Genomic DNA, 14,726 nt, shown 5'->3' with positions numbered 1-14,726 from the left:
GAGAAGAGAAGAGAAGAGAAGAGAAGAGAAGAGAAGAGAAGAGAAGAGAAGAGAAGAGAAGAGAAGAGCTGTGAGCTCTGGGTGAGGGAAGCCAGGAGAGGTGCTGGAGGAGTGTGGGAAGTGAGAGGGGTGAGGAGGAATAAACATTTGGGTGAAGGCATGTCTTTAAATCACAGCAGTATCTGCTACAGCACAACAGTTCCAAATCCATGTTTACTGCAGCCCAGCTGCCCAGAAAGCAGATCTTTGCAGATGTACTTTTACCAGCCTTGCTGCTCTGGCAGGGGGGAGGATGGTTTGTGCTTCACTGGGGTGAGGTTTTGCATGGCCACGAATATTACCAGCAAAGTCTGGTGCAGCTGAGGATGAAACAGGGCTGCAGTTCTTGTGGAAGCCAAAACCATGTAGATTTTTGCCCTTAGGATTTCTGAAGCTCTCAGGGAGAGGGTGAGAGAGGTGACATCAAGAGGTATTTGCTATTGTAACACAACTATGTGGAAAGTGGTGCCTTTTGGGCGCTGCACTGTTCGGGGTCCATATGAATAACTCATCATCAGTTTGGGGCACTGTTCACCTTGACTTGAGCCTAAGCTTGAACCTATTTGCTTAATAAGGAATATTAGGAATATTAGCCTCTGTTTTGGTGATTAGGATATTCATTAAGAAGGACAGCCAACTTTTGGTAAATGCTCCCAAGAACAGATGATGGGAACGATCTCAAGCCACAGCGATGAAGGCAATCCTTTCTAACAGCAAGTTCTGCAGCAAGGTGATGGCACTTGTCCACAGGGCCAATGTCCATATCTGGCACTTAGTTTCTCAGCCAGGGCAGTGGGCTGGGGCTTTGTAGTGTTAATACCAATTAATGCCCAGAAATCAGATTATTTCAGGAGGCAACACTGCTGTTAGCTGGCTGCCATGTATTGCCTTCAAGAGGGAAGAGGAAACTGCCTTGGAGAAAAGAAAACATGACCTGAAAAAGCATAAATGTTTGCAAAAGTACGTGGGGGAATCACTTGTAAGAAAAGATTATATTTTTCCTTGTTTTGTAGTAACTGTGTGGTAGATTTCTCAGAAATGTTACCATCAATCAAGAAATGAAACTTGGAAAACACTGCCAAACCTTCAGCCATGGGACATTCCTCCCCCAGCCTGCTCAGTAGGTGAGACACAGGTAGGAATGCGTGCGGATGTGTCTCAACTTGTTTTCTCCATTTATGTCTAGGATGTGCCTTGATAAGGAAAGCTGCAATTTTATTGTTTTAGTGTTGGAGGCTGACAATTTATGTTTTGTTAATATCGAATGATTAAGGATTGTTGTTAATATAACTTCATTATTACTCAATAGTTCAGAGTCTGGGCTCAGTCTGGGCTTTTAATAATTGTTGTTAAATTTGGAGAGATAAAACCACTGCAATGTGGGAAGTGAGGAAAAGGCAAACGTTTGAGGCAGCACAATCAGTATGTGATATACCCCCTGCAGCAAGTATTTCTGTTTCTTTCTGTTCATTTATTGTGTGTTTATTTGCTTTTCCATTTTCCCATGATGATGTTATTATAAAGGGAAAATTACTGCTGAAATGGAGGGTTTTTAGCTGTTGATACAGAAGGATTACAGCCTGCAAACATAATAAAGACTTCCCAGTGCTACTTTGAAACCTTTCATTGACTTCAGTAGTAGCTGAAGCTGGCTCTGAATGCATTTAGATTATGTGTACTTCACAGGAAATGTTCAATATTGTGTGCAGAAAATTTAAGAATCGAGACATGCCTTTCTTTAAAAGGAAAATGGAATTTTCTTATCAAACAAGAGCCAGGCTACCAAACTAGCTGCTGTTTTGCTGGTGGGATAAGGTGCAATGCAGGCTCCAGACTTTGGAGATGCCCAGTAAGGTAAGCCAGTAAGTGGAAAGACACCATGTCTTTCCTCTATTTCCTGTTTTCAGATTTCTTCTATTTATATATATATGTATATATATGTGAGTATATATATATGTATGTTTCACTCAAAACAAGCACTTGAAGAAGGCTGAAATTTAGGGTTAGGAACTCCATCCTGAGTGCGACAGGGATTGTTCTCACATCTTCATCCCTTCTCTTGTTGATCTCGTGGTATTTGTTCTATCCACATACGACTGCTGTCTCCCTTTACGGACAGTTTCCAGCAATATGCTGGAAATAATGAGTCACAGATGAAGGGACTTGAGAAGGCAAAGGAGAGCAGCTGCACAGGCTCATCTGCCCGACCCGTGGGTCGTCATGCAGTGCTCTGCCTCCATCTTTGGTTAGTGGAGTCCCAAGGTCACACTGTGATTCCTGTAAATGTCTGAGCACCCACAATTGCAGCACTGATGTTCGTGAGTAAATAAAATAGGCTGTGCTTACTGGAGAGCCGTAAGCTCCTTCCCCAACTCTGTTCCCAAACTGTCCATTACGGATGTTTCTTCTGCTGCTTGTGACCGAGAGCTTCACAGGGTATGACACAGATATCAGCAGCCTCCCTTGTTCCTTATCCCCATGAAGTCCCAAGTGCCCAATGCCCTCTGAGGTTTCCGAGAATTCAGTATCAAGACCAAATCTCCACTTTTCTGAGTAGGTTCTCAGATTCTAGAGAAAGCCTGGCAGAGGCGGGCAGACTTTCTTCTGGTGATGAAAAAAACCCAAAGATCTCTAATCATTTAACATCATTTTAAAAAATTCTCAAATCTTGCCTTTTCCCTATGGCAGTAAGACCTGCTCAGACACCTCTCTGCTGAACCAATGCAGGTAGTTCACGTAGTAGCTAGGGTTTTTGGTGATTCATATCTGTCTGAACCCTGGAGTCACTGTAGGGTTGCTATACATATCTTACTCAGGGGCGATTCCCATTACATAGGGGTGCTTCTCTGGCAGCTCCTGTTGCAATTCTTCTCAATGTCTTCTCCTTTTGCTTTGTGCCAGCCATGTCCTAGCAAGTGAAGTAGCTCCTGGTGTTGCTTCCTCCTTTTCCTTAAGTTACAGAATCAGTTTCAGCCAAAATGTTAGAGTTGTGACTCTCCAGAAAGACACTCTGTGACTATTGCTTGTAGTTCGATGCCTACACACGGCAGCCAGGAGCAGGTATATATTCAGGGAACACATCCTTTCTTTTCCACTTTCTTCTGTTAAGGGATATGAAAAGGCTTTCCTACAAGCTGCCTTGGTCATCACTGAAATGCACTGCTTCTGGTCCCAGAAGTGGATGGCTTTTATTCTAGAAATGTGTGGAAGGAGGCATCTGCACAGCATTTAAAGAAGTATCTTCCTCCTCCCATGGCTGTTCAGTTCCCACTTCTCTTCAGAGCTTTTGGCAACATTGGATGGAATAGCAGCCAATGGCTTTTTAAAAAAATATCTTTCTTTGCACAATTTCAGGAGCCTAGATACTAAGCTGTGTCTACAAGCCATTGTATGGGAGTTGCAAGATTAAAGCCTGATGACCTGCGTCAACCATGAGGGCAGGAAGTGTAAACCTGTGTTCCGGCTTTGCCAGGTGTCCCCAGGGAGCCCAGTCTGTCTGCACCTCTTATTTCCTATTTGTAAAGTGAGGAAAAATATGACACATCTATGCCATTAATCCGTGCCAAAGCTTCATTTGTTTCAAATCTTCAGCCAACAGTCAATGCATAAAGGTAATTTTTTTCCGCTTGTTTGTTCTTTGGTGGAGTGTGGGGAGACAATTCCAAATCCACCTGGGTTCTGCTCTTTGAAGCCTTACTGTCAGTAGGGAAGTTTTGTCCATAAATCTCTACCTGCATAATTGTTCTAACAAGAGCTATTACTTTGATGACAGACACAGCAGTGTAATAGCACATCCAGTGGAAATTCCCTCCAGCACTATAAACCATCATGGCAAAATGGTTTTGGGTTGCTCCACTCAAGCCCAGGGCCTTACCACCAGTCTTGTTGGGTTAAAACAAAAACTCCCACTCCTTCCATAGCTGTGAAACTTCAAAGCGTAGAGCAAAACTTAAGCAAGGACTGTGGGATTCTGTCTGCTGCTGCTACTCTGTGCATTTTGGGTGTGAAGAGGTGTGGTCCCTGACTGACAGCGATGGCTGGCATGAGCCTCAAGCACAGGCACAGTTAGACCAGCCAAACCTGTGGATTTTGGTTGTGGGGCAAGGTGGGGCTGAAACAGACTCTGCTGGTGAAATTTCAGTTTTAGCAATACTTTCTGCATCCCCATCAGAAGTGCTCCTCCTGTGCACCTACCATGGCCAAGCGCTTACAGACTGAGATGGGCTTCTTCAGGCAGCTGCAGAAGGGGCGTCTTCGGTACAGCGAATGTTTTGTCATTGGTGTGTGTTCCCTCTTTCTAATTCTTGCGACCTGTTGCCAAAAGACTGCTGTTGTAAGTCACGGTTGGACAGGTAACCATCTGTTAATGAGTAATTCCTATGCCTGATATTGGCATTGATCTGTTCCATGTTTTGCAACACAATGTCGTTTTCTGAGAGGGCTTGCTGGGAGCTCCCTGTTATTGTTATTCCATCCTTGCGACGGGAAAGAGATGGAAAGTGTCCGGGTGCTAGATACCTCCTGATTACAAGCACCATTGGATCAGCTGCTCTGGAGGTGCCCTTACCACCTGCTGAGTTCCACGGAGGAAGAAAAGACACTGCCGACCAGCAGCCGGGGTCAGACACATGATGAACTCTTAACTCCATGCAGTTTAGGCAATGTATCTTGCTACATGGCATTCCCATCTACCCACAAAGGCATTAATGATTAACAACGATAAGAGCTCTGCTTACTTAGAGAACTAAAATACCCTACAGTCAAACAAATTGCAGTCCTTTGAGAAAACTCCTTGCTTATTCACCCTCCTGCTTCAGCCCAGCCCTTGGAAGTTTCCTTCTGCCAGGCAAAACCTCAGTGAGAGGGGAGCGAAGATGAAAGCCTGTGCTCCTTTTGCTCTCGTCTTGGCTCTGGCTCTGAGCGGTGCCTATATGAAGAAGGTAAGTCTGATTGCTCTGCTTTGGAGTGGCGGATCAGCTACGTGCTGCCTGGCAGGGCAGTGCTGCCCGGGGCTGGATGAGCGATGCCGCCAGCCATGTGGAAAGGAGGAGTGCTTCAAACACGGAAGGGTTTGCTAGATCAAGGCCCACAGCAGTGCTGACTCAGCAGTGTTTGTAGGATAGCTCGTCCCTTGTGCATAGCTGATAGCCCAGGCCCACACTTGTGTATCTTTATAGTTATTTTTAATTCATCGGCTACATTAAAACTAGCCCAGATGAACTGAAATGATGCTGTAATCCCAACTATTCAAGCAAATTGCAGAAGCATCTTCTTAAACATTGCATGTTGGGGCAGAGGGGAATATTCGCAATGCCTATGACAGAGCTCAGCCTTGGCTGAAGCCATCGCAGACTGCCCAATGCAGACAGGAGTAGTGCGGAGCTTGAGTGAAAAAGTTGTTTCTTCCTCAGAAATGATCAAGCCCTGTCAACACATCTTAGCAACAGCTTTGCCTTATCCCTTGCTTATTGCATTCTCTATGCACATCTATGTTCATGATGTTCACGCTGCTTTCTGAGCAGCCTGGTCTGGTGGTTGGCGATCCTGTACATAGGAGGAGGGTTGAAACTCCATGATCATTGTGGTCCTTTTCAACCCAGGCCATTCTATGATTCTATGCTGTGCTGTTTACTTGACTGTTTTCATGATATTTTTATTTTGCTGTAGATCAGCTGTCAGCACCATTGGTGGCAGCAGCATTTTATGTGTATTCCCCATTTTTTTTTTATTATTTCCCATGGTTTCAGGTCAGCTCTAACAAGCAATAATGCTTTCAGCTTGCTGATTGGAATACCCAAATAAAGTTGAGGTTGCTTTCTTAGCTAATGCCCTGAGGGGTACTGCTAAATGGCAGGAAAAGTCAAATCCCAGGGTATTATTTGTAACTGTGAACTGGCCCCAGAATGCATACATTCATTTTGCAGAGGAAGACAGGAGATGTGTCTCTTGGCAGTAGCAAGATGTAATGGAGCAGAGCTTCAGCCTTTCTGGTACTGTGCTGGATTCTCCTGATTTGACAGAGAGCTTCTGCTATCCAGTGTTTATTTGCTCCAATTCATCAGATTGTGCCCCAGTTGAAATCAGATGCAAATAATGAGATCTGTGTGGAAGACCTGAGAGAAATACAGTTTGAGGTTACATTTTTCACTACGGGATGGTTCCCAGAGTGAATTCCTTTCTTTATTCCACATTCTTTCTTTTCTCTTTGTAGCACCACAAATCTGGGGCAGGAAGAGGCTCAAAACACGAGTTCACTCGCCTACAAGGTACAGAGTCAAATCCAATAGTTTTCATGACAGTAAGAACAATCTGCCTATCTGCATCCACACTGTGCAAGCCAGCAGTAAGCCTGTCTTTGTTCCAACATGCATAAGGATTATGGAATTGTTATGACTGTTAATTTCTGTGTAGATGTGAACTTGGGATTAGCCCAGGCATCCCAGGTAATTTTCCTTCAGGTGGGGATTAACGTGAAGGTGCGGATGAGATTCTCATTTTTCTGAGCTTGTGTGGCTTACCCTGTCTCCTAACATGGTGGGCCTGGGATGTGCAACTCCCCTTATTTCCATCAGAGCTGTGTCTGCCCTATGCTTTAAAGTACATAAGCAGCTCTTTGAACGCATGGGTTCAATTCCTGCAACTGCCCTTGATCTCTGTGTGAGAGGAGGGTTTGAATTCCATGCAATTTGCTGTGTTACATTGGTTTTGAAACTGAAGTTTCAGACATTCTGGCTGCGTGCAGACGTTGCAGACTTCCAGTTTTAAAGGCTTTATTGCCCTGTGCTTTTGCTGTTGTGGCTTGTATGAATTGGGCACCGTTAGTGGTGCCTTTGTGGCTTAGAACAGTCTTTAATGACCTTTGGGATTAAGTAAGTCTTCTCAGTGGAATTATTTTCACAATGTTCTAGCTACTTATAATGGGAGCTATCAAGCAGTGAAGGTAAATATCTGAACATTCACCCGGTTAATTCAGACGGTGAATACTAGGCTTTAGAAGAGATAGCAAAGTGACTGGGATAACTTGCAGACAGACACAGGGACAGCCAAGGCCAGTAGGGTGACCATAATTTTAGCTGGCTAGGAAGGCTTGGACCACAGGGATGGGTTGTTTTTCACATACTGCTAATAACTGGCCTCAGCAGTGATTTGAGGTGATGTGTCAGGGCTTGCCAGGGTTAACAGATATCACAGTGGTGTGCCAGAGCCCCAGCTGTGACTGCAGGGTAGGCTCAGGATGAGGACGGTGATGAGATCACCAAGAAGTGGAAATAGGCAGTACTTGAGCATGGCTCTATGCCCCATTCCTCACCTGCCCCGGCAGCTGGTTTTCCCATTCATGCTCCTGGTTCTCAGAACAGATTTCATTTAGTTTAGTGGTTAAATAAGCTCTGACAGTTTTTCATTGTCTTTTCTGTCTCCAGTCTCTTTCATTCTCAGCATTCATCTTGAAGGATTTTTTTTTTCTGCTAGACTCCCACTACCCATTCTTACACAGCTATCACTGACATGGCATATAGAACACTTGCCCTTCTCAGATGCCTGTCCCATCAATTTCTATCCACTTATCCCAGGAGGAAGGTGGTATGATCAAAATTATCTGTCACCCCCTAACCTTTAAAATCCTCTTTCCTCTGGCTGTTTCTATTTCAACTGTACTGTCTTGTGCTTTAATTGTTTTAATCAGATGTTACAAAGTGATAGGTAGCCTGGAAGGATGCTGCACCAGAAATCAGTGTAATACGCTATTGCAATACTACACAATTAGAAATGATAATTGCAATTAATGAATGTAATTGCCATTTGCTGTACCAGAAATTGCAATGTATTTTGAACTTGAAATGCTCTGAGGTATTTACCGCAGAGTCCATCACTCTCTGTTGATTTAGTAATTATGTGAGATTTTAGACTTTTTCTTAAGTAAGAGAAATTGTAAAGACACTGAAACCAAAGTATAGCTGAAAAACTTGAAGATAGCTATCTGCAGCAGGGGAGTTGGAACTTGATGATCCTTGAAGTTGCTTCCAACCTAAGCCGTTCTATGATGACTTACAATTTAATATAATAAGAATGTAATACATATATACACACACCTCTGGGCCGGTGTTCAGCTGCATGGTGAGGTTTTTATTCTTGTATTGCAGTGTTTACAGAGGATGGAAATTTATGCACATTTCCTTTCCGGTATGGTGGAAGGCTTTATCACTCGTGTTTATCAAATCTGTTTTCCCGAAAGAAATGGTAAGTTAACATTGCTCACAAATAAAGACAGCGCTTAAAGGAAAATACAATGCTTTTAGTGTTTTTGTCTTGTTTTTGTAATAATTAACATGGGTTTGTTCTCACATCCGCTGAGAGCAATAGTGTTACTCTGCTGATGCTCACAGGCCTTGGATCAAAGAGCACACAGGTGGGAATGAACCCACTCATGGGGTACCCAAGACCACAGAAAGCTCAGCACCTGCAGGGATGTTTTCTTCTTGGCCTTCAGATTGGTAACAGCTGGCACAGGATGAGCTGGAACAAGGAGCTAGCTACTGCTGAAGGCAAAAGGGAAGATAAGACCACCTGTAAGCAATGACCTTCTTAAGGAATCTGTTGATTTGCATGGCCTGTATTTGTACTGCTGCAGGGACAAGCTGGTCTTTGAGAAAAGCTGACTTTTCCCCCCCCTAATGTCTTCTTAGCCTGATTTGCATCAGGTCCTTTACATGCGGTGTAGTGCTTTTGCTTTTGGGTAAAGATTCATTCTATTAGTATGTTTAAGACTAGGCTCCTTATTTTGGACAAAGACTATTCTTTCAAACATGTAAGTTGTTATTGAATGCTTGTTATTCTTTTAGGGTTAAGGGTAGTTACGTGGGATCTCTACTGTAGCAAGTACTGCATATACAGGAGTAACTTTGCACATGTATCTTTACAATGAGCATATAAACAGAAGCTAAAGGTAATAAAACAGGAAATAAATGGCTATCAGTAATGAGAAAAATATGTATGTAGAGATGAGCTCTGTTAAAGAAATATACATATATTTTTTCAGGATGGAGATAGTATAGAATGTGTTTTGCTCGCCCATACAGAACAGAACTCACAGTTTTTTATATAGTATTTACTGACTTTTTTTTGTGATCTATATCCTCTTTCTGATGGTACATCTCTTTTAAGTGTAAGTGCTTGCATAATGTAAGCAGCAAAACAGTACAAGAACACTGAGGACCTGGAGTGGGCACTGAGAGGGGCAAGAAAGCTGGGAAGGGTCTGGAATGAGTCTTATAGGGAGCAGCTGTGGAAACCAGGATTGTTCAGTCTGGAGAAGAGGAGACTCAGGGGAGACATTATTGCTCTCTATGTCCTCCCTGAAAGGAGGTTGTGATGAGGTGGGGCTCTGCCTCTTTTCCCAGGTAACTGTGAGAGAATGAGAGATAAGGGCCTTAAGTTGTGCTGGGGAGGTTAGGGCTAGATATTAGGAAAAAGTCCTCAGCAAGAGTGGTGATGCATTGTAACGGGCTGCTCAGGGAGGAGGTGAACATGGTGAACATCCCTGGAGATGTTCAAGAAACGTGGAGATGTGGCACTAAGGGACGTGGTTAGTGGGCATGGTGGGGATGGGTCAACAATTAGGCTAGATGATCTTAGTGGTCCTTTCCAGTCTTAGTGATCTGATGGCTCTTTGTTGCAAATAGACACAGAGCTTTGGGTTAGGAGACTACTACATCAATACAATCCAGAAAATTAAATCTTCAAGAAAATAAGAATTTTGGGAACATTGTTGCTGGAGAAAAGGAACAAGAATCATTTTCTTGTGTGGTGCCTGTCTTTGCTGGACTGGAGCTGCAAAGAATTTGACTTCTGGGACTACTTGTTCTCAGTCAGTGCTTAAGATGAGTCTTGCTAAAAATAAGTACACAGAGCATCCGTAATTAACAAGTTAGACCACAGAAATGGAAAGGCAGGGTATGTATGAGATCCAAGGTTAGAGTATGCTTCACATGTGACCTTGGAGAACTTGCAGTTGTAGTTCCTATTTTTTTAAAAACCCATTTACAAGCATAGAGATGAGGAGGATGGCTGGAGCTGTTTGGTTTTGACAGATCATTCCACCCTGTGGCTGACCTGCTGGCCAATATTTACTCTTCTTTCACAAGCTAAAAGCAATCCAGCATGTGACTTTAGGCATGGAGATGCTGGGAACAGAGCCCTGAAGGGCAACTGGGAAATGTACTCTGGGCATGTTTATGTGACCTGGGACCAGCCCATGTGTGGCTGGTGCTGACAGCTGATCCTTAGGGGCATGCAGCAGACAAGGACAAGGCTCATCTCCCTCCTTCTCCTGCCTGCCTGCGAGCTGCAAGCACAGATGGAGATTGTGGGAGACCAGGGACAAATGCGAGGAGACCAGACTAGGAGAAAATGGCACATTGTTTTGCTGGTTTTTGAACACTTTTCTTTACCTGAGGGGTTTTTGTGCCTTGTCAAACCTAAGAGAGTGCTGGATTATGTACTTAAGGAGTCCTTCTTCTTAATCCTGAAGGTATGACTCAAAACAGGGCTTTATTTTGGCTTCCATTGGTGTTAGTTTCCTTATATGCATTCTTATACTACCTCTGACACAAGTATCATGTGTTAACTCATCATATTAAGCTTAATAAAAAGACAGTCATACCTCAGAAAGCACTGAGGAGTGGTGTCTGTCTTAACACAAAGGATATCTCCTTTATGAAATGTAGCGTTGATTCCAAGGACTAAATGTGTTAAGATCAGACATGACTTTCGTGGCTTGTAACATCAAATGTTTCAACACAAGTCAGAGTTCTGACTGAAGAAATCTCTCCCTACTTAATCCGAGAGCAACAAACAACATGGTATCTTTATAAATATTTATTGAAAACACAGGAAAGAAGACAAAATAATTGCAGTATTCTAGTAACAAACTTCCTTTAACAGCATCCTGTATTGCATTTCCCTTTAGTTATAATCTGTTTTCACAGATAAATTCCCATTTAGCAGTCTCTTACCAGGTACTAAAGATGTCATATACATTTGCCTTTTGTGTTAAAGAGGAAAAAATTAGCTGGAAGTCTTGCTGAACTTCATTCTCACCTCCAGAAAGACAAAACAGTGTAGGGACAGAGAAATTGAGGATGCAGTGGACACCAAAGAATAGTGAAGTAGCTTTGAGGATGTGTTGATTTCATCCCACAGAGTAAGAGGAACATGGCAGAAAACACGAAATGCTGATACAAATGTGTGGGAAGCCTGGCAGCACAGGGTGGGATTAATATATTCATAGTCCCTGTAGGATAACTGCACTGGATGAGAGGACCAGTGGCTTGTGGGAAGCCAGTGAAGAAGCAGTCAGGAACCACTGATGGCAAAAAAAAAAAAGGCATTGAGGAAGCAAAAAAAATAGTTCTCTATTTGCTTAGAACTTGGTATCTGCTTGACAGAATCTAGAGGGTGTCATTTTTCATATATTTTTATCCCCCTAAGTTTGCTTAAATTCATTTTGACAAATAGTTCTGCTTTTAAGAAATACTTTTAAGGAAGTGAGCATAAAATACATTTGCCACGGAAAGCACGGAGAAGGTCCCTCTGTGGGTAGTCTTCTGCCTCTGCAGATCATTAAAGGTAACAGGCAGGCATGAGAAAGGGATTGGGTCCTGCTTGGCTTGTTTTGTAATGAATATGGGAGACATAATTTTTTTTGCTTTTGTTTAGTTTTTCATTTCTGTCTTTTGTTTTCTAATCTTAGAAACAGAAAGCAGACTTCCCCTCCCCACCCCCCCAGAGGATTATTTGGAAACCTCAGGGCCTGCTTCCACATCTCATTCTTAGTCTGCATTTAATTTGGGCAGAGTGTCTTTAACAAAAACAAAACAAAAACCCCACAAAAATGCATACATTTTTTTCCTCTAGTGTTGAGACTTTGAATCAAATAGATGCTAATTAGGAAAAAAAGGGTGAGTTTCCATATAAACAAAGAGGCAAGGGCACATAGGTTGAATGTTATGAAAAAATTATTCTCTGAAAGAATGATCAGGTACTGAAATGGGCTGCCCAGGGAGTGGTTGAGTCACCATCCCTGTAGGTGTTTGAGAAATGTTTAGATGTGGGACATGTTTTAGTGGGGAAATATTGGTGGTAGGTGGATGGTTGGGCTGGATGATCTTGGAGGTCTTTTCCAACCTTGGTAATTCTATGATAGTTTCAGTGCAACCATGTACTTGGCCCTTCTGAACTGAGAACAAAAAAGAAGGTGCCTGGCTATACTGAAGCAATGTTCTCAAGGACACAAGGGTGTGTAGTAGCTCTAAGCCTGTAAATCTTCATAAGCATTTTCTCTGCAGGATTTTTATCTAAAGAAAAAATTTCCAGTATGCTGCACATAAGAATGGGGTAAATGAACTTCCCATGTTTGCCCTTCACGCTCTCTGATTGTGATGGAGACTCCTGATTCACCTGATGCAATATCTGGGCTCTTTGAAGCTGTGCTAAACCACACTTTTCATTCTTTCCAGGTGCTCAACAACACGTAACTACGACCGGGACAGGAAATGGGGGTACTGCACGCTGCTATCCACAGAGCACTCAGGTAAGGCAAGCCATTGCTGAGTCACCCTGTGTGCCTGCTTCCCATTTTCCACATGTAGTAGTAGTAGTCTGTGCCTTCTCTGTGGATTTTAACTTGTAAACACAGAACAAGTCTTCACATTAAATGTTTCCAAGAGCTTCCTGTGAGTCTACATAACCATAGCATTGGGCTGTGAATACCACAGAGTCTTTAATTCACTGTTGATTAACCTGAAGCCATGGAGAGAAACTATGGCTAAGCAAACATGGAAATCTGAGCTCCTGCTGGAGCTGAGCACAGAGGTGATCATCAGCTTGCAAATGTCTTTTATATTTTCCTTCTCATGACCTCAATAAGGAGCAGCTCTCCTTTAGATGGTGAAGCACAGGCACAGGTTGCCCAGAGATGTGGCAGATGCCCCATCCATGGAGACATTCAAAGTCAGGCTGGATGGGGCTCTGAGCAATCTGATCTAGCTGTAGGTGTCCCTGTTCATTGCAGGAGAGTTGGACTAGATGATATTTAAGGGTCACTTCCAATTCAAACGATCCTATGATGGTTCAGTGATTCTATGCCAACCAAGCTTCTTCATGTTTTGGGCTGCTATGGAGAGTACAAGAGGGCAGGTGCTTCCTTGCATGAGTACTGAGGGACAATGAAAGGGTTACTTAGAAGAGCAGTGTAACAGCTTCATGTGGGTCACCACACTCAAGTGCTATGATTACACACATTGTGAAAGTCTGCCTAAATGGAGAAGCCAGGCTCTGTGGCAAACTCTGTCTATATGCTACTTCTAAGCTTCACGGTGGGTGAAGGCGCCATGTCCAAGGTACTCTGGTGGGGATCATGCTGCCCTCAGCACTGCCTTGATTGCTGGCCCTTGCATGTCTATCTCCCCAGCTTCAGCCTTCATGAGCTGACTGTTTGGGGTTCTCATTTTGAAACATCTAACTCATTCATTTTGTAAGGAACATATAGATATCTAGGCCTCATTTGCACAATGACCAGCATTAACAAATTAGGTGGTGTACTGACCAGACGTCATGTCCCAGTGTCTATTTTTGGATCTGTGTCTGAACGCTGATCATCTTCCTCTTCTCTCTTCGGATCTACTTTCAGATGTGACCTGTCTTGTTCAGTCTGTGGGATCTGGCTGGGTACCCTTACATGTTCGCTTCTCACTTTCAAAGGGCTTTTTCTATCTTTCCCTTGCGGAGTTCTCTGTCACGTCAGGAGTCTCATTGCCAAACTGATTACAATCTACCAGAGCACTTGAAAAGCCAATGCGAGCTGAATCATCCTGAGAATCTAAAATTAAGCAGTGTGCAACATCATCATTTTAAACTTAACAACTTTAAATTATTTTCCAGCCTGGTTTTAAAACAGATTAACAGTAGATCAGAGAGAAATGACCTAATCCCATAACAAGTAGCAACGCATGTGCCTTTGTAATGCAAGTATGTCAGACACGAATGCTGAATATAGGCAGTTCATGCTTACAAGTGTTGCTACTACAACATACAAGAGTCAAGTTTTGAGGGCTTCACTTGCTTGTTCATGAGTGCCCTCTCAAAGCTTAAAGTCTTGGAAACAGTAACTCACTCTCTGCTGTGAATTTAAAAGGAACGTTCCTGCCTCACTCTTGTTAGTGTTTTTATTTTCCTCCTCAACTCCCCAGGTTAGATTTTCCAGCCCTTTTCCATTTACATCTGCAGTTTTGTGCACTGAGTTTCTGTTGTGCTGTTTCTTTACTGTTGTGACACAGAGCGCCTTGGCGTCACCTGCTGCTCCTCCTGTGCAGAAAAGCAGAGGACCGGGGCTTACAGAAGCTGCACACTTTTGGGATACAAGATAGTTTGGCCAGGATGAGAGCTCCCCAGTGGAGGCTGGATTTACTGGGGATCCCTCCATCCTACCCCTCCCCACTGCTGCCCCAGGGTTCCTCATGCCACCTCTGTCCCTCTCCTTTCCCATCAGGGCTGTCCTGACAGCCCTCTTGTCTTGCCTCCAAAATGAGCAAGGCTTCAGGGGCTCTCCATATCATTTTTGTCTGTTATCCAACATAGGGTTGGATAGGATGGTTTGCAACAAGAAAGCCCCCTCACCAGCCTGCCTCTTG

The 14,726-nt window shown here is 43.4% G+C and overlaps 1 protein-coding gene across 2 annotated transcripts in view; it reads left to right on the top strand.

Annotated features, from left to right (window-relative positions):
* Positions 1-4,812: 4,812 nt before the first annotated feature.
* F12 (coagulation factor XII) overlaps positions 4,813-14,726 on the top strand; it is a 42,232-nt gene continuing 32,318 nt past the window's right edge. Inside the window, exons 1-4 of one of the 2 annotated variants that reach the window (XM_420819.8) lie at positions 4,813-4,979; positions 6,251-6,305; positions 8,181-8,277; positions 12,555-12,628. In XM_420819.8, the coding sequence (XP_420819.5) occupies positions 4,914-4,979; positions 6,251-6,305; positions 8,181-8,277; positions 12,555-12,628 (292 nt within the window). In that variant the 5' untranslated portion in view covers positions 4,813-4,913. Of the gene's footprint in view, positions 4,980-6,250; positions 6,306-8,180; positions 8,278-8,564; positions 8,846-12,554; positions 12,629-14,726 lie in introns of those variants that run through there. The other variant, XM_046940448.1, reaches the window with a different exon arrangement.

The sequence above is a fragment of the Gallus gallus genome, chromosome 4, assembly GCF_016699485.2.
Source record: "Gallus gallus isolate bGalGal1 chromosome 4, bGalGal1.mat.broiler.GRCg7b, whole genome shotgun sequence".
NCBI lineage: Eukaryota > Metazoa > Chordata > Aves > Galliformes > Phasianidae > Gallus > Gallus gallus.
This window is presented reverse-complemented; position numbering and strand designations above follow the sequence as displayed.